This window comes from Bufo bufo, chromosome 1 (assembly GCF_905171765.1).
Source record: "Bufo bufo chromosome 1, aBufBuf1.1, whole genome shotgun sequence".
NCBI lineage: Eukaryota > Metazoa > Chordata > Amphibia > Anura > Bufonidae > Bufo > Bufo bufo.
In genome coordinates, this window is record NC_053389.1 from 246,958,430 (window position 1) to 246,984,666 (window position 26,237).

The 26,237-nt window shown below is 43.5% G+C and overlaps 1 protein-coding gene across 1 annotated transcript; it reads left to right on the forward strand.

Annotated features, from left to right (window-relative positions):
- The first annotated feature begins 381 nt into the window (after positions 1 to 381).
- On the forward strand, positions 382 to 26,237 carry STRA8 (stimulated by retinoic acid 8). The gene is made up of 8 exons (XM_040433664.1): positions 382 to 552; positions 5,191 to 5,266; positions 5,348 to 5,432; positions 8,062 to 8,217; positions 11,098 to 11,380; positions 12,146 to 12,222; positions 25,774 to 25,879; positions 26,232 to 26,237. The coding sequence occupies exons 1-8, from the start codon at positions 382 to 384 to the stop codon at positions 26,235 to 26,237; spliced, it is 960 nt and encodes a 319-aa protein (XP_040289598.1).

A 26,237-nucleotide genomic window follows, 5' to 3' on the forward strand; every position in this document is an offset into this window, starting at 1 on the left:
AAGCTCACGTATAATAGACTGTCGAGAGTAGAGTTTCCCATAGTAAGACTTGCCTGAGAGAGAAGGTGTAAGTGCCTGTGGAGAAACCACCTTACACACCAGTATTCCCAGCTTAACCTTAAAGCTGACTGTGGGCAGTTATATAAATGGTTAGTGTGCCAGGGGTGCAACCTCACTAAAGGAACACCTCGCCACCCTGTGGTAGGTCCTGAGGGGATAGAGCATGACACACTGAAGGGAGGAGAATTGGTGACCAGGTGGAAGACCATGCATGTTTATGTACCCTGAAGTAACACAAATATACATTTATACTAATATATCTTTATCTAATATATATATAAAACATTAATTACAGGTGTACATGAAGCGTGCGCATTCTGAATGGACCCGGCCGGTGAAGGCAGCAGCAAAAAAGGAAGAAATAGACCGGACGGTAGCAAAAAACCAGCGAGGAGGCGGAAAGGGAGACCTCCGAAGAGCTCATCAGTCTCACAGCTTATCAAGCAACTGCGGGAAACCGTGTTCCCAGAGCCCGATACACGAGCCACAAGGGTAGGGTGCAGATGTACCTTGCCATAGAGCTGGGTGTAGGGCACAGATGACTGGAAGAGTTTGAGGGGGGCAACAATAGGACCGGCCAGCAGCATGAAATATGGCCTGTCTAATTCCTGCCCGAGAATCAGTGCCAGAGTTGGAGGGTCTTGCCCTATATATATATATACATCTTATGAAAATGAGGGAACGCTAATGTATGGAGGAGGGGTGGTTAGAAGGGAAAGGGTGGAGCCAGTAGGATCAGCCAATCAGATTTCTTTCCTTCCAGATCCCATATACATTTTATCATCTAATCTGCAGCAGAAAGGTGGATATCTCCTATATAAGTTTCTATCTATGATTGATGAGCAGTGAGGCCTAAGCTAGACAACTGCCTGGTCAGTTTTCCAGGCTCGGTCTGTTGGTCTCTCCAGTGGTGGTTGTCGTCTCCCATGCTGGCGACGGGCCGCTCCTTCATTCCTCTCTGCCGGATAGTAGTCACAATGTTCTCCATTCCCTCACAGTTCAGGGCGTGTGGTCTGTCAAGGAGTCATCCCTTCCCATCCACCTTTTGGAACTGAGTGTTATACAGTTATCCCTATTGCATTGGACCGGCCACTTAGCAGGTCATCCTGTCCTAGTCCAGATAGACAACTCTGCAACGGTGGCATGCCTCAGTCACCAGGGTGGTACTCTGAGCCTGGCAGCCATGGTGGAGACTCTCTCATCTTCCAGTGGGTGGATGTTCACGTACTAGCATTCTCAACCCTTCACATCCCGGACATGCACAATTGGATCACAGATTTTGCAGGTCTTTCAGATGATATGCAACCAATGGGGTCATCCAGATTTGGACTTGATGGTCTCTTGCTTCAACAGGGAACTAAAAACGCTTATTGCTTGATCTCATGAGCTCTGAACATCTAGCTCTGGCAGTAGACGCTCTTGTCATTCCGGGGAGTAAGTTCACATTCCCTTATATGTTTTTTTCTTGTCCTCTCTTACCCCAGCTACTCCAGAAAATCCAAGTCGAGGATCTGCCTATCATCCTCTTACACTGGCGGGTCGTGTCTGCCGCTGTCCCGGGCTGGCACAGGTGCCGCTCCACTCATACTGTGTCTGTTGTAGATACAGTCCGTTTCCTGTATGTATTAGCGCTTGTATATATTAAAGCTCTGTCTGTGGCACTGCTAGAGTTAATCTCCTGTCCTGGAGATGCTTCATGGCTATGTCAATCGCTAATCAGCTGCACCTATATATACCTGGCTGTTTTCTTTCAGTCTGTGCCTAGGCAGTTGGTCTCTATAACTCTGTCGGGTCACTCTAGCCTGCTACAACTTGTAAAGAGCTATATCCATTTGTCTGTCTGCCATCTTCTGCCCGGATCCTAACCACCTGACCTGACCGATGCCAGTTCACCATATTGATATTGTGCCGACTGCCCTGACCTGGATAGTTTCACAGATTTGTACAAACTCTACCAGCCCTGACCTCTGCCTGTTTCCTGACAACGTGTATTGCCTAATGCATTGGTGCCACACACTGGTGTCTCTGACCCCCATGGGACAGCAGCCAACCACACTGGGACTGCTCCATGAGGTAGTGGCCTGGTAGCTCCCCTGCTGATGTACAGGGGTTAAAAGGTGAAAATCAGAGGACTGCCTCTGCCTGGATAACGCCCCCAGGACTAGTTCTAAGTCAAACCGGTTGGTTGGCACAGTGGGTCCACAACCACTGTCCATAACACATTTGTACCGCTCTAGACTACCCACAGTGAGTATCGTACGTCTCCCTGGTAATTCTGGCAGATGAACCTTGGCCTCTTCCAGTTTGAGAGGACCTTCTTTCCCAGGTTTTACGTCACCCGAATGTACCTTCACCACATCTAACGGCATGGCTGTTGATCAAAGCCAGAGGGTTCTCAGAACCTGGAATCCAAACTATGATCAGCGTTAGGAAGCCGACATCCTTTTGGATCTTCCATCGGACCTATATATATATTAGAGCCCGAAGTTATACAATATATTAGATCCCAAAATGACACCATTAAAAATGTTGATGGAAAAATAAGAAAGTTATGGCTTTTGAAATGAAGAGATGAAAAAAAAACAACAAAAAAAAACTGTTCCATCTCTGGGAATGGTATAAACATGGCCTAATACCAGTCATCCCATAATGTGACTAGGACGGGTTGCCTTATACAGCTGCTTGAGGGAATGAGGGGAGCGGGCCTCGTTATAAGCATTATATTATGCACTCTGCATTCTGAAAACGCTGAATATATGAATTATACATTTTGATAATATTGTATTCACTATATAAAGAAATTGAGATCTTATCAAATATATTTTGAGTAAAATCATTTGTGCCCATCCACCATGAAAAGGTGGCCTCTTTTATATGGTGCTATAATGATCCTCTTCTTGTGCCAAGAGGCCTCAAATGAATTTAGGGAACTTAGGCTCCAACTATATATTGCTCTAATTAAGGTCTCATGCACACAACCGTTTTTTTTTTCGGTCCGCAAAAACGGGGTCCGTAGGTCCGTGATCCGTGTCCGTTTTTTCTTCCGTGGGTCTTTTTTGATTTTTGGAGGATCCACGGACATGAAGGAAAAAGTCGTTTTGGTGTCCGCCTGGCCGTGCGGAGCCAAACGGATCCGTCCTGATTTACAATGCAAGTCAATGGGGACGGATCCGTTTGACGTTGACACAATATGGTGCAATTGCAAACGGATCCGTCCCCCATTGACTTTCAATGTAAAGTCAGGAGTCCCTATTATACAATCGGATCGGAGTTTTCTCCAATCCGATGGTATATTTTAACTTGAAACTTGAATATACCATCGGATTTGAGTTAGATCGTGAAAACTCATATCCGACAGTATATTCTAACACAGAGGCGTTCCCATAGTGATGGGGACACTTCAAGTTAGAATATAATACGAACTGTGTACATGACTGCCCCCTGCTGCCTGGTAGCACCTGATCACTTACAGGGGGCTGTGATCCGCACAATTAACCCCTCAGGTGCCGCACCTGAGGGGTTAATTGTGCATATCATAGCCCCCTGTAAGAGATCAGGTGCTGCCAGGCAGGAGGGGGCACACCCTCCTCCCTCGCCAGTTTTAAATTCATTGGTGGCCAGTGCGGCCCCCCCTCCCTCCCCTGTATTACTGTACATTCATTGGTGGCCAGTGCGGCCCCCCTCCCTCCCCTGTATTACTGTAAATTCATTGGTGGCCAGTGGGCCCCCCCTCCCTCCCCCTCCTAATTAAAATCCCCCCCCCCCCATCATTGGTGGCAGCGGAGAGTTCCGATCGGAGTCCCAGTTTAATCGCTGGGACTCCGATCGGTAACCATAGCAACCAGGATGCTACTGCAGTCCTGGTTGCCATGGTTACTTAGCAATTTTAGAAGCATTATACTTACCTTCGCTGTCTGTGACCGGCCGGGCGCTCCTCCTACTGGTAAGTGAAAGGTCTGTGCGGCGCATTGCTTATAGCACAGACCTGTCACTTACCAGTAGGAGGAGCGCCCGGCCGGTCACAGACATCGCAGGTAAGTATAATGCTTCTAAAAATTGCTAAGTAACCATGGCAACCAGGACTGCAGTAGCGTCCTGGTTGCCATGGTTACCGATCGGAGCCCCAGCGATTAAACTGGGACTCCGATCGGAACTCTCTGCTGCCACCAATGATAGGGGGGGGGATTTTAATTAGGAGGGGGAGGGAGGGGGGGCCGCACTGGCCACCAATGAATTTAAAACTGGGGAGGGATCGGGGTGTGCCCCCTCCTGCCTGGCAACACCTGATCTCTTACAGGGGGCTATGATACGCACAATTAACCCCTCAGGTGAAAGTAGCCTACGGACGCGGATGCCAATCTTGTGTGCATCCGTGTTTTTTCACGGACTCATTGACTCGAATGGGTCCGTGAACCGTTGTCCGTCAAAAAAATAGGACAGGTCATATTTTTTTGACGGACAGGAAACACGGATCACGGCCGCGGATGAACAACGGTGCATTTTCCGAGTTTTTAACGGACCCATTGAAAGTCAATGGGTCCGCAGAAAATCACGGAAAACAGAACAACGGCCACGGATGCACACAACGGTCGTGTGCATGAGGCCTAAAACAGCATTCGGGAATATGAGCTGCTAGGGTGCAGGACCAAAATGGAGGTAGCATGCAAAAACAGTTAGGGCTCATGCACACGACGGTATGTATTTTGCAGTCCACAAAACACAGATCTGGAAAAAAAGAAAATCGGATGACGTCCGTGTTGCATCCATTTTTTTTGCTAATCCATTGTAACAATGCCTGTCCTTGTCCACAAAACGGACAAGAATAGGACATGTTCTATTTTTTTTGTGGAACGGACATGCGGACATATGGAAACGGATTGCACACCTAATTTCAGTATTTGTTCAAGCCCCATTGAAATTAATGGTTCTGTGTATGGCCCTATAAAAAAACGGAACGAAAAAGAAAGAAAAATAAATATATTCGTGTGCATGAGCCCCTAGTCAGTACATCCTATAAAATGAGATAAATGTACGCATGAGTGTCAATGTGGCTGATAGTTTAACTCTTACCTGTAATGCCCGGGGTCGTTCCTACAATGTGTTGGTTTACCAATGTCCCTCATATTCCAGAAGCAGGTTCTTCAGCAGACTAAACACTACATACTGCAGCTGGAGAACACTCTGGACTCTCTGCTAAAAATGAAAAGTGAGCACATCTATATAATGAATTAAATGTTCTATGTATATACATAACTGTAGTCTATAATGTGATTGCTTTGTGCCTAAGGTAACATTCTCCTGGAAGACAATAGCTCCTGTAGCCTGGAGGACATCAAGTTGGAATATCTACAGCTAATCAATAATGATGAGGGGTATGTGACCTGGATATGAATGCTTTTTTAAAAGGGTTCTCCACCTTTTCTTAGACTCTATACATTGAACTCAGTGGACCTGCATTGTACTGTGTGCGTGAGAGCACTAACATCCCCTTTGAAAAAGGGGGTTGGCCCTTTAACCCCTTCCTAACATTTGCCATACATGTAGATTTAAATATGGAGCTGCTGTGTTGTACAGCAGACACTAACCCCAATCAAGGACATTAACCAGATGCCGTGGTCAAGGTCTTAATCGTTTTTAGCATAGGCTGCAACAGTTTTATTTAACATAGACTGCAGTAATCTACGGTACAAGCGATCCAGTGAAGCAAAATGTAAAGTAAAAAAAAAAGTATGAAAAACAAAGGAATTGGAATCCACATGTCTAGAAATGCCCAAACTATTAAAATACTAGAAAAAGTACCCGGCGCTGCCTGAGTATGAAGTGTTGGTCTGTTTGCGTGTTGGATTAGTTCCAAGGGTGCCCAGGACTGGAGGCTAATCCATGTCCTAATTATTATTATTTTTTTATGGGCAAATCACTAGTAGCCCAATACCTGGCAGTTATACACTGTTTATTATATTTTTAACTGTCCTCCACAGTGCTTTGCCCCTTAACTGTGAACGCCACAGTGCCCCGCCCCTTCACTGTGAACTCCACAGTGCCCCCCTTAACAGTGACCTCCACAGTGCCCCGCCACCTTAAGGCCCCTTTCACACGGGCGAGTATTCCGCGCCGGTGCAATGCGTGAGTTGAACGCATTGCACCTGCACTGAATCCTGACCCATTCATTTCTATGGGGCTGTGCACACAAGCAGTGATTTTCACGCATCACTTGTGCGTTGCGTGAAAATCGCAGCATGCTCTATATTCTGCGTTTTTCACGCAACGCAGGCCCCATAGAAGTGAATGGGGCCACGTGAAAATCGCAAGCATCCGCAAGCAAGTGTGGATGTGGTGCGATTTTCACGCATGGTTGCTAGGTGATTGGACCATGTGATGAGCACAGTGACGTCATCAAAGGTCCTTTAAAAAAGTAAAATAGTGATGGAGGGGTTAAAAAAAATAAAAAATTAACTCATCGAGTCCACTTGATTGCGTAGTTGCGGATCTCTGTCTTCTTCTGTAATGTTGAGCTGCCGGCTAAGGACCTGTGGTGAAGTCACATCACATGATCCAATCACATGGTCCCTCACCATGGTGATGAACCATGTGATTGGACCATGTGATGAGCACAGTGACGTCATCAAAGGTCCTATTCCTGTGCACAGCAAAGAAGAAGACAGAAGAGAATCCAGGCTGCGCGATCAAGTGGATTAAGGTGAGTTAATTTTTTTTTATTTTTTTTTTAACCCCTCCAGCCTTATTGTACTATGGATTCTGTATTAAGAATGCTATTATTTTCCCTTATAACCATGTTATAAGGGAAAATAATACAATCTACAGAACACCAAACCCAAACTTCTGTAAAGAAGTTCGGGTTTGGGTACCAAACATGCCGATTTTTCTCACGCGCGTGAAAAACGCATTACAATGTTTTGCACTCGCGCAGAAAAATCGCGCATTTTCCCGCAATGCACACGCATCTTATCTGGGCAAAAAACATGACGCCCGTGTGAAAGAGGCCTAACAGTGACCTCCATAGCACCCCACCACCTTAACAGTAACCTCCACAGTGCCCCACCCCCTTACAGTAAAACAGTGATGCTATTGCGTTTTTTCTAATTCCACCCCAATAATCATTTTCGAGCTTTCCTATACGTCATTTGAAATATTTATGGTGCTTTCACACGTAGGTGTTTCTGGCGTTTTTCTGCCCTTTTGCAGTTTTTGTGGCGTTTTTTGGACCTGAATTTTTTTAAATGTCTTTGTCTCACCGTTGCGGTCTACAAAGCACAGAGAACCGCCATATGTGTTCAGCATTTTGCATAACAGAATGTCTGAGCCATAATAGAATCGTCCTATCTTTGTCCGCAATGTGGACAAGAATAGGACATGTTTATTTTTGCGGGTGCCACGGAACGAACATACGGATGCAGACAGCACTCTGTGTGCTGTCCGCTTGTTTTGCAACGTCACTGAAGTGAATGGGTTCGCATTCGACCCACACAAAATGCAGATCGGAGGCGGATAAAAAATACATTTGTGTGCACAAGTCTTTTTGCTATAAATACACCTGTTTGGATGCTTTCACACAGGTGTTTAGTGTTTTTCTTTGCACCTGTGGTTTTTTGGCTCTTCACATTTTATGGGCAATATGAAATGCTGAACATTTGCTACTGACATTTTTGTTAATTTACTCACCTTCTCTACAGGGGAAAAATGCTATGAAGAAAAAGCTAGTGGGGAAATAGATGGCAAAAGAAAAAAACCTCAGGTGGCCAAAAAAAAAATGCAATCCATTTTTTATAGTGGTAAAAACCACCAGCGCAAAATACATGTGTCTAGGAACCTTAAACTTGTCCCACAAAAAAAATAAAAAAGCTCTCATACAGCTATGTGAATGGAAAAATAAAAAGATGTGGATTTTTCAAGGCACGGAGTGAAGAACAAAAATGAAAAATGGCTGTGACTCGAAGGGGTTAAATATTTTTTTCAATACCATATTTTTTTTGTTCATGTTAGTAGCCTGCCTGCTAACCCTCTCGAGGGTGAGATGGACCCTGTGCTATTGTACCTTCAACCAGAAGTTAAGAGAGACCTTGAAGAATCAGTAGAAGAGTTAAAGTTAGAAAATTCTACACATTCTTTGTCTTCACCAGATCTAATGGAATTTGAACGGTAAGTATAATATTTTGGATTATGAACATTGTCGGACTGGGGTGCCTAGGGCCCACCAGTAAAATTCATTCTGGTGGTCCACTGTAAAGCTACGTGCAAATATTGCCTGCTCACACATGGTAATTATGGGGCTCCCTGCAGCAACTTTGAGAAAGTTGGTCCATAATGAAAGAGGATACTGACTTGCCTGCCTCTGTACCTAGAAGTCATGTCAGCCACCAGATGGACCAATAATAATAAACTGGTAGTTTGTTAAATAATGCACACAGTTGTTTTATATGAACATAGGTTGGCTGAAATGCTACAGGCTGCCTATCTATATGTAGTGCAGTCAGTATACTTTGCCAGTGCCACTTGTGCAGGGACACCGGTGGATTCACCTGTGGGACAGTCTGAGCTTGATTATGAACCACTGATGTCAGAATGTGAAAAGCTGGATATTGTACTCCAAACCGCAGTCACGGGCTTCAGAGCTGAAATCTCTCAGCATTGCCTGCTTGTTCAGTGTCTGTATAGAGCTTGTTCTAGTGGCATTTTATCAGACTTTAGATCAGAATCCACAATCTGTATAAGACCACAGATCAGACCCCCAATCCTCATCAGAATTCCGATCAAACCCCCCAGTCAGACCTCTAATCTGTATCAGACCTCAGATAAGACCCCCCCCCCCAAACTTTACCAGACTGCCAGTCTTTATTAGACCTCTGTTCAGACCCATTATCTTTATCAGATCTAAGACCAGACCCCCAATCCTCATTTAGAACTCAGATCAAACCCTTAGGCCTCTTTCACACGAACTTTACAGAAGTTCAGGTTTGGATTAGTTGTAGTGTAGATTGTATTATTTCCCCTTCTAACATGGTTATAAGGGAAAATAATAGCATTCTGAATACCGAATGCATAGTAAAATAGGGCTGGAGGGGTTAAAAAAATAAATAAATATTTTTAACTCACCTTAATCCACTTGTTCGCGCAGCCGGCATCTCTTCTGTCTTTAACTGTGAGCAATAGGACCTTTGATGATGTCAATGCGTTCATCACATGGTCCATCACATGATCCATCACCATGGTGATGGATCATGTGATGAGCGTAGTGACGTCATCAAAGGTCCTATTCCTCACAGATGAAGACAGAAGAGATGCCGGCTGCGCGAACAAATGGATTAAGGGCTCTTTCACACTTGCGTTCTTGTCTTCCGGCATAGAGTTCCGTCGTCGGGGCTCTATGCCAGAAGAATCCTGATCAGGATTATCCTAATGCATTCTGAATGGAGAGAAATCCGTTCAGGATGCATCAGGATGTCTTCAGTTCCGGAACAGAACGTTTGTTGGCCGGAGAAAATACCGCAGCATGCTGCGCTTTTTGCTCCGGTCAAAAATCCGGAACACTTGCCGCAAGGCCGGATCCGGAATTATTGCCCATTGAAAGGCATTGATCCGGATCCGGCCTTAAGCTAAACGTCGTTTCGGCGCATTGCCGGACCCAACATTTAGCTTTTTCTGAATGGTTACCATGGCTGCCGGGACGCTAAAGTCCTGGCAGCCATGGTAAAGGGGAGCGGGGGAGCAGCATACTTACCATCCGTGCGGCTCCCGGGGCGCTCCAGAGTGACGCCAGGGCGCCCCAAGCGCATGGATCATGTGATCGCATGGATCACGTCATCCATGCGCATGGGGCGCTCTGACGTCATTCTGGAGCGCCCCGGGAGTCGCACGCACTGTAAGTACACCGCTCCCCCGCTCCTACTATGGCAACCAGGACTTTAATAGCGTCCTGGCTGCCATAGTAACACTGAACGCATTTGGAAGACGGTTCCGTCTTATAATGCTTTCAGTACACTTGCGTTTTTCCGGATCCGGCGTGTAATTCCGGCAAGTGGAGTACACGCCGGATCCGGACAACGCAAGTGTGAAAGAGGCCTAAGGTGAGTTAAAAATTTTTTAACCCCTCCAGCCCTATTTTACTTAGCATTCTGTATTCAGAATGCTATTATTTTCCCTTATACCATGTTATAAGGGGAAATAATAATGATCGGGTCCTGATCCCGATCGTCACCTAGCAACCGTGCGTGAAAATCGCACCGCATCCGCACTTGCTTGCGGATGCTTGCGATTTTCACGCAACCCCATTCACTTCTATGGGGCCTGCGTTGCGTGAAAAACGCTGAATATAGAACATGCTGCGATTCACCTCACGCATCGCATCCGCGCGGAATACTCGCCCGTGTGAAAGCGGCCTTAGTCTGACCCATAATCTGTATCAGACCTAAGATAAGACCCCCTATCCTCATCAGACCTCCAGTTCAGACATAAAATAAATATGTTTACTTCTCCTGCTCCAGACCATGCGCTCTTCCTGCACTCCCCGTGGTTCTCTTCTGGGCCCCACACTGTACTGGGACCTGATGACGCACAGCGCCAGGTCATAACTTCTTGATGCTATACGCAGTCAGGACACAGTACAGGCTGGGGCCTGGAAGAAGACCAGGGAGGAGTGAACACAGACATTGCTAGCAACACTACAGTCATTGCACCTCCCACATACTAATGATTGCTTGGGTCGAAAAGTGTGTCTTATAAGGAGATAAATACAGTATATATAAAAAACGTTAACATCTGGTGTTGGGGTAATCATACTGACTGGTAGAAGAAAGATACAATGTTATTTATACCATACAAGTGGCATAAAAAAGGAATAGAAGTTAGTCAATGAGTACCAAAAATATTGCCATTGAAAAACATTACTCATCCTGCAAAAGACAAGCCTTAATATGTCAACAGAAATAAAAAATGAATGGATCTTGGAATGTGATAATGAAAGAACTAAAAATGTGTATAGTGAAACTGTTAAATCATTTTGGTTTTCATATTCCCCTCCAGGTACCTGCACTTCTATAAGCAGACTGTGGATATGTTAGTCGAGAACAGAGTGGTGTCAACAGGGCAGGTCACTCATCCTGGTGTGTCCAAGGCCATCTCCAGCCTGTGGCAAGAGCTTCTACAGGAAGGGAAAACCAATATTTATCAGGAGCGTTTGTCCCAAGCCAGGAACACTGCTGCATGCTCCTTCACATTAGTTCCAGACCCAGGGTCCTTCAAAAGAGATAGCGGGGCAGAGAGTCAAGAGGCCACTAGCTCATTTCTGTCTTCTACTCCTGAAGATGTAAGTGATCATTACTTAAAGGGCTTTTGGCAAATAGAACATATTTCCTAGCCAGAGGATAGGACATTTGTATCTGATAGGTTGTAATCAGACACCTGGGACCACTACTGATCACAGGGACAGGGGGTCCCATGCCCTGTTTGAATTGTGTGCTCCTGCTCCATTCATTCGCTGTGAGAATGCCAGAAATGGCCACGTGCTGTACTTTGCCATCTACAGTGGTTCCATACAGAATGAATGGAGCATGCCTAGCCATCCATTCTAATCAATTGGGGGCACGGGACCTCGTTCTCTTGATCTGTGTTGGTTACAACAGTTTCCTCCTTTGTAATCAGATACATATGCCAGTGAATGGGAGCTGAGCTGCAGTATGCCAGTGCCAGAAACTACAAGAGGACAGAGCTTTCCATCCACTGTATAGTTTCTGAGGCTGGTGGCTTGACTAAAACATCTAATGGGTGGAAGCGTCAGACCCTCACTGATCTGCTATTGATGACTAATCCTAAGGACAGATCCAAAAAGCTGACTTTATTGGGTCAAACCAGCATGTGTAAATCTGTAATGTTTCGGCTACAACATAGTCTTTTTCACGCATAATCCTAAGAACAGGTCATCAATTTCCAAGTCCCAGATAACTCTTTAATCAGTTGCCTAGCTATATTGTGTTTGATTCATTGCATATTCTTACTAATGTTTTGGGGGTGCAGCATTTTATCTGTCACCTTGGTTTCTGTACAGAAAACATCTTTGCTTTTGTGCCTCTAGGTTCTTCTTGATGATGCATTTGATTTGGCTGCTGGATTTCTAGATTGCAGTTCAAAGCAGACATTTTCTAGTCCAGGGTAAGACGCTACATCTGTGCAGATATTGAGACAAATTATTTTTCTTCAAGCATAGTTTGTATCTAGATAGACTATGGAGTGACTTTGCAAACACTGGGCAGATTTACTAATGGCCATAGTGTGGTTAGGGGATAACTTTTATCTAGCGGAATACCCCTCTAATATATGTAGTGTAAGGCAAGTGTATTAGAATTCTGGTGAATTTGCAATTGTAAATCTACCCCACTGTGTATCTTGGTTGATCTTAAAGGGGTTCTCTGGATATATTTTTCTATTATCGTATGGTAATAACCTGTGGAGGGAATCTCTTTTACATGGCACTTACCCTCCCTCGCTCCTCTGATGCCACCATTTCTGCTTTCCAGGCTCTTCCGCCCAGGTCCCAACCGGAGGTGTCCATTTTTTCCTGTTTGACTGCTTTATAATCAATGCAGCCTAAGGCCCCTTTCACACGAGCGAGTTTTCCACGTGGGTGCAATGTGTGACGTGAACGCATAGCACCCGCGCTGAATCCTTTCCCGCACGAAAAAAACTGAACGCAATCGCAGACAAAACTGACTGAACTTGCTTGCAAAATGGTGCGAGCACCATACAGTAATTAGACAAAATGCCCAGATAACCATTTTGAAGGCTTTGGCCATTTTTTACTATTGGATTCTACGTATATAGAACTGAAGATCATTCTTCCAATCAGTATTCATTAAAGAAATTTCAATAGTTTGTCTTCTTTAGCCTTCAGTGTCACTGCATCTGTGGACTGTTGCTTCTCACTGAATTCTATCAGACTTGATCTGTAGCCCTTATCTATAACAGCTCATGAGCACTCATTTAACCCCTTAAGGACCGGGCTCATTTTCACCTTAAGGACCAGGCCATTTTTTGCAAATCTGACCAGTGTCACTTTAAGTGCTCATAACTTTAAAACGCTTTGACTTATCCAGGCCATTCTGAGATTGTTTTTTCGTCACATATTGTACTTCATGACACTGGTAAAATGAAGTAAAAAAAATTATTTTTTTTGCACAAAAAAATACCTAATTTACCAAAAATTTGAAAAAAATTAGCAAATTTCAAAGTTTCAGTTTCTCTACTTCTGTAATACATAGTAATACCCCCAAAAAATTGTGATGACTTTACATTCCCCATATGTCTACTTCATGTTTGAATTGTTTTAGGAATGATATTTTATTTTTTGGGGATGTTATAAGGCTTAGAAGTTTAGAAGCAAATCTTTAAATTTTTCAGAAATTTACAAAAACTCAATTTTTAGCGACCAGTTCAGGTCTGAAGTCACTTTGCGAGGCTTACATAATAGAAACCACCCAAAAATGACCCCATCTAAGAAACTACACCCCTCAAGGTATTCAAAACTGATTTTGCATACATTGTTAACCCTTTAGGTGTTGCACAAGAGTTATTGGCAAATGGGGAGGAAATTTGAGAATTTCATATTTTTGTCAAATTTTTCATTTTAACCCATTTTTTCCACTAACAAAGCAAGGGTTAACAGCCAAACAAGATTGTATCTTTATTGCCCTGACTCTGCCGTTTACAGAAACACCCAATATGTGGCCGTAAACTACTGTACGGCCACACAGCGGGGCGTAGAGTGAAAGGTGCGCCGTTTGGTTTTTGGAAGGCTGATTTTTATGGACTGGTTTTTTGACACCATGTCCCATTTGAAGCCCCCTGATGCACCCCTAGAGGAGAAACTCCCTAAAAGTGACCCCATCTAAGAAACTACACCCCTCAAGGTATTCAAAACTGATTTTACATACGTCGTTAACCCTTTAGGTGTTGCACAAGAGTTATTGGCAAATGGGGATGAAATTTGAGAATTTAATTTTTTTGCCTAATTTTCAATTTTAACCCATTTTTTCCACTAACAAAGCAAGGGTTAACAGCCAAACAAGATTGTATCTTTATTGCCCTGACTCTGCCGTTTACAGAAACACTCCATATGTGGCCGTAAACTACTGTACGGGCACACAGTAGGGCGTAAAGTGAAAGGTGCGCGGTTTGGTTTTTGGAAGCCAGATTTTGCTGGACTGGTTTTTTGACACCATGTCCCATTTGAAGCCCCCCTGATGCACACCTAGATTAGAAATTCCATAAAAGTGACCCCATCTAAGAAACTACACCCCTCAAGCTATTCAAAACTGATTTTACAAACTTTGTTAACCCTTTAGGTGTTGCACAAGATTTAATGGAAAATAGAGACACAATTTCAAAATTTCACATTTTTGGCAGATTTTCCATTTTAATATTTTTTTCCAGTTACAAAGCAAGGGTTAACAGCCAAACAAAACTCAATATTTATGGCCCTTATTCTGTAGTTTACAGAAACACCCCATATGTGGTTGTAAACCGCTGTACGGGCACACGGCAGGGCGCAGAAGGAAAGGAATGCCACACGGTTTTTGGAAGGCAGGTTTTGCTGGACTGTTTTTTTTGACACCATGTCCCATTTGAAGCCCCCCTGATGCACCCCTAGAGTAGAAACTCCAAAAAAGTGACTCCATTTTAGAAACTACGGGATAGGGTGGCAGTTTTGTTGGTACTAGTTTAGGGTACATATGATTTTTGGTTGCTCTATATTACACTTTTTGTGCAGCAAGGTAACAAGAAATAGCTTTTTTGCCACGTTTTTTTTTTTTGTTATTTACAAAATTCATCTGACAGGTTTTATCATGTGGTAATTTTATAGAGCAGGTTGTCACGGACGCGGCGATACCTAATATGTATACAATTTTTTTTATTTATGTAAGTTTTATACAATAACTTCATTTTTAACCCCTTAAGGACCGGGCTCATTTTCACCTTAAGGACCAGGCCATTTTTTGGAAATCTGACCAGTGTCACTTTAAGTGCTAATAACTTTAAAACGCTTTGACTTATCCAGGCCATTCTGAGATTGTTTTTTCGTCACATATTGTACTTCATGACACTGGTAAAATGAAGTCAAAAAAATTATTTTTTTTGCACAAAAAAATACCTAATTTACCAAAAATTTGGAAAAATTTGCAAATTTCAAAGTTTCAGTTTCTCTACTTCTGTAATACATAGTAATACCCCAAAAAATTGTGATGACTTTACATTCCCCATATGTCTACTTCATGCTTGAATTGTTTTGGGAATGATATTTTATTTTTTGGGGATGTTATAAGGCTTAGAAGTTTAGAAGCAAATCTTGAAATTTTTCCGAAATTTACAAAAACTCAATTTTTAGGGACCAGTTCAGGTTTGAAGTCACTTTGCGAGGCTTACATAATAGAAACCACCCAAAAATGACCCCATCTAAGAAACTACACCCCTCAAGGTATTCAAAACTGATTTTGCATACATTGTTAACCCTTTAGGTGTTGCACAAGAGTTATTGGCAAATGGGGAGGAAATTTGAGAATTTGATTTTTTTGTCTAATTTTTCATTTTAACCCATTTTTTCCACTAACAAAGCAAGGGTTAACAGCCAAACAAGACAGTATCTTTATTGCCCTGACTCTGCTGTTTACAGAAACACCCAATATGTGGCCGTAAACTACTGTACGGCCTCACAGCGGGGCGTAGAGTGAAAGGTGCGCTGTTTGGTTTTTGGTAGGCTGATTTTTATGGACTGGTTTATTTACACCATGTCCCATTTGAAGCCCCCTGATGCACCCCTAGAGGAGAAACTCCCTAAAAGTGACCCCATCTAAGAAACTACACCCCTCAAGGTATTCAAAACTGATTTTACATACGTCGTTAACACTTTAGGTGTTGCACAAGAGTTATTGGCAAATGGAGATGAAATTTGAGAATTTCATTTTTTTGCCTAATTTTCAATTTTAACCCATTTTTTTCACTAACAAAGCAAGGGTTAACAGCCAAACATGACTGTATCTTTATTGCCCTGACTCTGCCATTTACAGAAACACCCAATATGTGGCCGTAAACTACTGTACGGTCACACAGCGGGGCGTAGAGTGAAAGGTGCGCCGACTGTTTTTTTGACACCATGTCCCATTTGAAGCCCCCCTGATGCACCCCTAGAGTAGAAACTCCATAAAAGTGACCCCATCTAAGAAACTACACCCCTCAAGGTATTCAAAACTGATTTTACAAACTTTGTTAACCCTTTAGGTGTTGCACAAGATTTAATGGAAAATAGAGACACAATTTCAAAATTTCACATTTTTGGCAGATTTTCCATTTTAATATTTTTTTTCCAGTCACAAAGCAAGGGTTAACAGCCAAACAAAACTCATTATTTATGGCCCTGATTCTGTAGTTTACAGAAACACCCCATATGTGGTCGTAAACCGCTGTACGGGCACACGGCAGGGCGCAGAAGGAAAGGAATGCCATACGGTTTTTGGAAGGCAGGTTTTGCTGGACTGTTTTTTTGACACCATGTCCCATTTGAAGCCCCCCCTGATGCACCCCTAGAGTAGAAACTCCAGAAAAGTGACCCCATTTTAGAAACTACGGGATAGGGTGGCAGTATTGTTGGTACTAGTTTAGGGTACATATGATTTTTGGTTGCTCTATATTACACTTTTTGTGCGGCAAGGTAACAAGAATTAGCTTTTTTGGCACCGTTTTTTTTTTTTGTTATTTACAACATTCATCTGACAGGTTAGATCATGTGGTAATTTCATAGAGCAGGTTGTCACGGACGCGGCGATACCTAATATGTATTACATTTTTTTAATTTATGTAAGTTTTACCCAATGATTTCATTTTTAAAACAAAAAAAAGTTTTAGTGTCTCCATAGTCTAAGAGTCATAGTTTTTCAGTTTTTGGGCGATTATCTTAAGTAGGGTCTCATTTTTTGCGGGAGGAGATGACGGTTTGATTGGCACTATTTTGGGGTGCATATGACTTTTTGATCGCTTGCTATTACACTTTTTGTGATGTAAGATGACAAAAAATTGCTTTTTTTACACAGTTTTTTTTTTTTTTTTTTTTACGGTGGTCACCTGAGAGGTTAGGTCATGTGATATTTTTATAGAGTCGGTCGATACGGACGCGGCAATACCTAATATGTATACTTTTTTTTTATTTATGTAAGTTTTACACAATGATTTCATTTTTGAAACAAAAAAAATTATGTTTTAGTGTCTCCATAGTCTAAGAGCCATAGTTTTTTCAGTTTTTGGGTGATTATCTTAAGTAGGGTCTCATTTTTTGCGGGATGAGATGACGGTTTGATTGCTACAATTTTGGCGTACATGCGACTTTTTTGATCACTTTTATTACCTTTTTTTGGGAAGTAAGGTGAGCAAAATTTCAATTTCATCATAGTTTTTTATTTTTTATTTTTATGGCGTTCACCGTTCGGGTAAAGTAACATGACCGTTTTATAGATCAGGTCGTTACGGACGCGGCGATACCAAACATGTGTAGGGAATGTTATTTTTTTAATTTTTAATCAGTGATAAATGTGTTTTTGGATTTTTACTTTTTTTTCACTTTTTTTCACTTTTTTTTGTTACCCAGATCCACTTGGTTCTTGAAGATCCAGTGGGTCTGATGTCTGTATAATACAGTACAGTAAAATATATATTGTTCTGTACTGTATTTTACTTACACTGAACAGATCTATGCTTTCAGCACAGATCTGTTCAGCACCATGGACAGCAGGACGCCTGAGAGGCGTCCTGTTGCCATGGGAACCTTCCCCGTCTGCTCAGAACTTCGCAGACGGGGAAGGGTAAGGATGGGATCTGGCGGGGGGCTGTCTGGGAGCTCTCTCCCTCTCCATCGGGGGGCTGCAAAGGCACAGCAGCCCCCCGATCGGAGAGGGAGGGAGCTCCCTCTTACTGTTAACTTTTTCCATACAGCGGTCCGTACGGACCGCTGTATGGAAAGGGTTAAACGGCTGACATCGCATCACCGATGTCAGCCGTTTATACCAGGGTGCCAGCAATGTGCTGGCACCCTGGTATACCCACTCTACACCAACGATTATTCAATGGGAGGCGGGCGGGGGATCGCGATCCCGCCTGCCGCACCGCCCGCCTCCCGCACCGCCCCCACCGCCCGCAACACCCCCCCTGCACCTCCCACCGGGCTAAAATCATTCAGAGGTGCAGGGGGGGGTGATAAAAATATATTTTCGGCACACTAAAGTTTCTGATCGCCGCGGTCAGGGACCGCAGCGATCAGAAACAGCAGAAAGCGCAACAAACCGCAGGTCTGAATTGACCTGCGGTTTGTTGCGATCGCGGACATGGGGGGGTCACGGGACCCCCCCGCGCATTTAGCCGAGGTGCCTGCTCAATGATTTGAGCAGGCACCTTGTTCCGATCACAGCCGGCCGGGCGGCAGTGATCGGAACAACACATGACGTACCGGTACGTCATGTGTCCTTAAGGACTCGGGAAACATGCCGTACCCATACGTCATGTGTCCTTAAGGGGTTAAAACCAAAAAAATGTTTTAGTGTCTCCATAGTCTAAGAGCCATAGTTTTTTCAGTTTTTGGGCGATTATCTTGAGTAGGGTCTCATTTTTTGTGGGAGGAGATGACGGTTTGATTGGCAATATTTTGGGGTGCATATAACTTTTTGATCGCTCGCTATTACACTTTTTGTGACGTAAGATGGCAAAAAATGGCTTTTTTTACACCGTTTTTGTTTTAATTTTTTTACGGTGGTCACCTGAGGGGTTAGGTCATGTGATATTTTTATAGAGCCGGTCGATACGGACGCGGCGATACCTAATATGTATACTTTTTATTTTATTTATGTAAGTTTTACACAATGATTTCATTTTTGAAACAAAAAAATCATGTTTTAGTGTTTCCATAGTCTAAGAGCCATAGTTTTTTCAGTTTTTGGGTGATTATCTTGAGTAGGGTATGATTTTTTTGCGGGATGAGATGACGGTTTGATTGGTACTATTTTGGCGCACATGCAACTTTTTTGATCACTTTTATTACCTTTTTTGGGAAGTAAGGTGGGCAAAATTTCAATTTTCTCATAGTTTTTTTTTTTTTTTTTTTATGGCGTTCACCGTGCGGGGAAAGTAACATGACCGTTTTATAGATCAGGTCGTTACGGACGCGGCGATACCTAATATGTGTAGTGTATTTTATTTTTTTTATTTTTATTCAGTGATAAATGTTTTTTTTTTTATCTTAACTTTTTTCACTTTTTTTTACATTTTTGTGACCCAGACCCACTTGGTTCTTGAAGATCCAGTGGGTCTGATGTCTGTATAATACAGTACAGTACAATATATATTGTTCTGTACTGTATTTTACTTACACTGAACAGATCTATGCTTTTAGCACAGATCTGTTCAGCACCATGGACAGCAGGACGCCTGAGCAGGCGTCCTGTTGCCATGGGAACCTTCCCCGTCTGCTCAGAACTTCGCAGACGGGGAAGGGTAAGCACGGGGCTGAGGGGGGCTCTCTGGGGGCTCTCTCCCTCTCCATCGGGGGGCTGCAAAGGCACAGCAGCCCCCCGATGGAGAGGGAGGGAGCTCCCTGACCGATGACAGTTAACTTTTTCCATACAGCGGTCCGTACGGACCGCGGTATGGAAAGGGTTAAACGGCTGACATCTTCACAGATGTCAGCCGTTTATACCAGGGTGCCAGCAATGTGCTGGCACCCTGGTATAACCACTAGAAGCCAACGATCATTCATGGGGAGGCGGGCGGGGGATCGCGATCCCGCCTGCCGCACCGCCCGCCTCTCGCAACGCCCCCACCGCATGCGACACCCCCCCCGCACCACCCTCCGGCATAAAATCGTGCAGGGGTGCAGGGGTGCAGGGGGGGGTGAAAAATATTTATTTTAGCCACTCTAAAGATTCTGATCCCCGCGGTCAGGGACCGCGGCAATCAGAAACTGCAAAAAGCGCAGCAAACCGCAGGTCTGAATTGACCTGCGGTTTGCTGCGATCGCCGATACGGGGGGGTCAAATGACCCCCCCCTGCATTGTTACGGGATGCCGGCTGAATGATTTCAGCCGAAATCCCGTTCCAATTAACCCCTGGGGCGCCGGAATACAGATTTTAAGTCAGGACGTACCGGTACGTCCTGGGTCCTTAAGGACTCGGGAAATAGGGCGTACCGGTACGTCCTGGGTCCTTAAGGGGTTAAAGGGTTTCTGTCACCCCGCAAAACTCTTTTTTTTTTTTTTTGGATAGTTAGATTCCTCATAGCGCGATATAGGAGAATATAATAGTCTTACTTACTTTCATGCGGCCGATTCTTTATAAAACGAACTTTTATAATATGTAAATGAGGGCTCTACCAGCAAGTAGGGCGTCTACTTGCTGGTAGCTGCTGCAGAAATCCGCCCCCTCGCCGTGTTGATTGACAGGGCCAGCCGTGATCTCCTCCTCCGGCCGGCCCTGTCAGTAATTCAAAAATCGCGCGCCTCTGGTCATTCGGCGCAGGCGCTCTGAGATGAGGAGGCTCGTCTCCTCAGCACTCCCTCAGTGCGCCTGCGCCGATGACGTCTTCTCTTTCGGTGATGTCATCGGCGCAGGCGCACTGAGGGAGTGCTGAGGATACGAGCCTCCTCATCTCAGAGCGCCTGCGCCGAATGACCAGAGGCGCGCGATTTTTGAATTACTGACAGGGCCGGCCGGAGGAGGAGATCACGGCTGGCCCTGTCAATCAACACGGCGAGGGGGCGGATTTCTGCAGCAGCTACCAGCAAGTAGACGCCCTACTTGCTGGTAGAGCCCTCATTTACATATTATAAAAGTTCGTTTTATAAAGAATCGGCCGCATGAAAGTAAGTAAGACTATTATATTCTCCTATATCGCGCTATGAGGAATCTAACTATCCAAAAAAAAAAAAATGAGTTTTGCGGGGTGACAGAAACCCTTTAAGCTCAATTTGTATCCATTTTATGCTACAGGTACAACTCGAAAATTAGAATATCGTGCAAAAGTTCATTTATTTCAGTAATGCAACTTAAAAGGTGAAACTAACATATGAGAGACTCATTACATGCAAAGCGAGATATTTCAAGCCTTTATTTGTTATAATTTGGATGATTATGGCTTACAGCTTATGAGACCCCCAAAGACAATTTTGAGGTACCCTTTGCTCAGGGGATATGGATTAATTAGCTGACTAGAGTGTGACACTTTGAGCCTAGAATATTGAACCTTTTCACAAAATTCTAATTTGAAGCTGCATTAGGCTCCATTCACATGTCCGCAAATGGGTCCGCATCCGTTCCGCAATATGTGGACGCATTTGTGGCGAAACCAACCTCGCCACTGGGTTTTGGAGAGGACTGGCTGCTGGCCTCTTGCCCCTGGATTATGGGCCATATACTAACTTTTAAACCCCTGAACCTATTCAAGTGAATTTTGGATAGGTTTGTCACAATGTTATACTGTTTGAATTAATGTAAGTTATATGTATGGCCAATGTAAACTCACAAAGTTGTAACAATTTATAATAAGTGTAACTTGTCAGCTTGTGAGGAATATGCGGGTGTGTTTCTATTGTGCCATTGTCCCATTGTGTGTTTAAAATGGTGATGTCTGTTCTGTTGTCCTCACATGTGTATTGGCGATCTCCCTTTGTCCTCAGAGATAATTGGATTGCTCTTCAGGTTGTCTGGACAGAGAGGAGGAAACCATGATGCATTGTGGGGATATGTTGTCCTATGTCAGTCTTCATTCTGGTCCTCTGGGGGCGTGAACGATTGGTTGCTGTTGTATCATTGTATGTGTTGTAAATTACTGATTGGTTGTATTTCAAACCCCTGTGGGCAGTACTATGTTTGTGGTTTATGAATAAAAGAGGCTGTACGTGAAGTACAGTCAGACCACTGTTTGACCCTCAACACGGAGCCTTGTCTCGTTATTGGGGGGATTCGCTATATGCTGTTAGAAGACCGATTGCCAGGATTGTATGCTTTTCCTGTTCGTCTGCTAGCAGCTATTCGTGAGGTTCCAGTTTGGAGTGCTACTTTGTATCCAGTTCGGAAGGTTGGTGTCTGCAGTAGCTGTGCCTGTCCCTCAGAAAGGGGCTTATCGCCTAAACGGATTTTAACCCCTTGTCTGCTGAAACGGACCGTTACATTCGCATTCATTCTCAATGGGGCAGAACGGGATGCGGAGAGCAAACTATCTGCTCTTCGCATCCGCATTTCTGGAGCGCGGCCCCGAACTTCCGGGCCGCGGCTCCGCAAAAAAAAATAGAACATGTCCTATTCTTGTCCGCAATTGTGGACAAGAATAGGCAGTTCTATGGGGGGTGCCGGCCGGGTGTATTCTGGATCCTCAATACACCACGGACGTGTGAATGGACCCTTAATGCAATTCCTTTTAATTTGCATTACTGAAATAAATGGACTTTTGCACAATATTCTAATTTTTCGAGTTTCACCTGTATGCCTAAAGAAAAGATCCAAGTTGTCTCACAAGCTTGCTATGTAACATTGCTTTATTGTTAAACATTAAAAGGGGTTTTTCAGGCTTCTAATATTTATGGCCTATTATTTACTTAAATGGGAGCTGTGTTGCAGTAATCTGGCACAGCTACTGCATTTGTGCTTTCGACACCATAGGCTGCAGGGAACAGCTGGCTCTCAGGGGCAAAAACCCTTCTCTATAATTGTCGGGGTCCCAATTGAAGTTTTCTTTATGAGCACTCAGAGACCTGACACAGACACATTGCTGAATCAGATTCTCTCTTCTTTATTCCATACTAGCATGCATCTTTATAACACTAGAGATTATAATCACAGACAAATCTGGCACACCAACCAAAGGGGTGGAAAGCGAAACTAATGATTTGATTCGTTATTTATTAAAGGCAATACTTCCGTACCATACTAACAGAATTCTAATAATTAAAAAGTTTCTGCAGCATCTTATCTCAAAGTTGACATTCTTCAGCAGTACATCCCAAAACTCAGAAGGAACATAACTCTCTCTTGTATGTCAAACTCTGATAAGAAAACAAGGGAGCTGCTATCTTGACCTTGCAGCTTGGAACTTCTGATCTATATACACAGAAACTCCCTACATCCTTCCAGCTGGCTCATAACATTTTCCACATATGCACAAGATGGAGGACATGTTTATACAAAATGGATTCTCATCCCTCACAGTACTGGACCCCCTTCATCGGATATTGATGTCTTATCCTGAGAATAGGTCAGCAATATCAGGAGCCTTGACTTCTATCTTGAGAGCAATTAAACATTTTTCTACTGGTTTACACAGTGCCAGATGTTTTTTTTTATACATTCATTGATACCCAGTGCTGGACTATTCTCTTTTATTAAAGGACATCTCTTTGGAAATCATGTGTCCTGTTAGTTAAGAGAGAGTTAGGGGGTTGTCACATCAAGATTCCCCCTTTATTAGCAGAGAGTAGGTGCAAAGAGAGGCTTTCACTCTGGAAGAGAGGCCATTTACATCAATCAGTGATTTGGAATTCTGTGATAAGAACTAGTGTTGAGCGAGCATGCTCAGCACATCTGAGTGCTCGGCCGAATACTGCGGGTGCCCGAGTACAATTTAATACAATGAAAGTCAATGGGAGACCCGAGCATCAAACCAGGCACCCCCTGCTCTGAAGAAGAGAGGGTGTCTGGTTCACAAAAAAAGGTTAGAAATTGATGGAAACCCATCAAAATGGGATGGAAACAGCATTAAGAGGATGGCTGGATGCGTCTTGGACTCCTATTATCTACGACATACAATAGACAACCACACAAAGGCTATATGCCAAAAGCCAGGTATATACGAGCCATCAATCTATCCATGAGACAGATGACAGGCTGAGTCAGCATACCTTACAATATTAGTCTTGTGCACTATGAGACATTCTAAACCAGCTCTCATCTGACTGAGAGCCAGTAAGCCTCAAAGTTACTTCAGATCTGTTGGATGGCTTGGGTGGACCTGCGCACCTAGATGAATATCATTAGGGAGACAAAAAGTTTTCTGATTGCCCTAACATAATATTCAATAACCTTTCTATACAGTTTTGTCATGTAAAAATTCATTTGCATAAACATGGGTATATGAGAAAATGAGCAGAATCTGCCTTGTTTTTCAGCTGAAAAACCATTTGCATGGAAAATTTGTGATCTACACTACTTATGAACAGCGCCATCTATTGGTTTCATAGTCTTATGACAAGAGTAATAGTCTTGTCATAAGACTATGAAACCAATAGATGACGCTGTTCATGAGTCATCTATTGGTTTCATAGTCCTATGACAAGACTATTAGTGTAGCCTTTTGCATGGAATATTCGCGATTAGAATACTCACGATCTACACTACTCATGAACAGCGCCATCTATTGGTTTCATAGTCTTATGACAAGGCTATTACTCTTGTCATAAGACTATGAAACCAATAGATGGCGCTGTTTATCTTGTTGGGGAGCTAGTAAGTGGGACACACTGCTCAACAGAGTCCACACACCGTATATCGGATTGCTGCTATCATTCACACATCTTCTAGCACTTTATCTGCGGTAATATAAGCTTGCTAGGGTGTATCTGAGGACTATTGCCCTGCTTGTAATGACTCATGAACAGCGCCACCTATTGGTTTCATAGTCTTATGATTGAATTTCATAGTCTTGTCATAAGACTATGAAACCAATAGATGGCGCTGTTCATGAGTAGTGTAGATCGCAAATTTCCCATGATAATGGTTTTTCAGCTAAAAAACAAGGCAGATTCTGCTCATTTGCATGTCTTTCCCATATGCCCATGTGTATGCAAATGGGTTTTTACATGACAAAACTGTATAGAAAGGTTATTGAATATTATGTTAGGGCAATCAGAAAACTTTTTGTCTCCCTAATGATATTGATCTAGGTGCGCAGGTCCACCCAAGCCATCCAACAGATCTGAAGTAACTTTGAGGCCTATTGGCTCTCAGTCAGATGAGAGCTGGTTTGGAATGTCTCAGTGCACAAGGCTGTCATTGTAAGATATGCTGACTCAGCCTGTCATCTGTCTCATGGATAGATTGATGGCTTGCACATACGTGGCTTTTGGCATATAGCCTTTGTGTGGTTGTATGTTGTGAGATAAGAGTCCAAGAAGCATCCAGCTATCCTCTTAATGCTGTTTCCAAATGATTTTGATGGGGTTTCCATCAATTTCTAACCTTTTTTTGTGAACCAGACACCCTCTTCTCTTACGAGCAGGGGGTGCCTTTGGTTCTCCTATTGACTTCCATTGTGCTCGGTAGAACATACGAGCATACCGATGTGTTCGGCCCGAGCACTTTGGTGCTCGATCAACACTAGTAATAACCTGCAGATTGCCCAATAGTCTCCTTACAGTTTGGGGAACAGGAACTCCTTTTGATCTGCTCTCCAATAAAAAGGGGTTGTCTAGAGAAGGGTGGCAGTTAATTTTTCTGGCATTTGATAACTGTACAGAGGCTGGTGTAAGCATAACATTCCCTAAAATGCAGATCGCTAAAACAAACTCTGTACAGCCGCTGAACAAGCAGGCAATGCTGGGAGGTTTCAGTTCTGAAGAAGAAAGTGTAGATCTGTAGTATAATAAGGGCTGTAATTCAGTCTAAATTAATATCTTTCTTTTGCAGAACTCCCATAAATGAAAGTTCCCCGTGGCAGAGTCCCACAGGAGAGAAGCAGCTTCACCAACACATTTCTGAATTCTTGAGGGCCAAATTCTCTTCCTTCACCAAGGTAAGTTGTCAAGAAAGGTTGAATAGTAGCCATGGTGGGGTCCTACATGACAAAACTGTAACAGTAAAGACAGCAGTTGTCTTCAACCTGTGATCCAGTATGTCCTGAAATAGGCTAGCAAGCTATGCATTCTTACCTAGTCCTGCTCATACAGCTGCAGTTTGTTACACTGTCTCAGTGCAAGAAAATGATACCCTGGTTCTCAGACTGGTACAATGTAGGTAAGAGTTAGTTAAAAGGTATTGGTGTACATAATCAACCGACAAGTAAATACTGCACAAATTTCTATGTGTAGGACTACGTCAGGGTGAGTTTACATCCTCTGGCATGTGGCTCAATTTGTCACATCTAGGTTTAG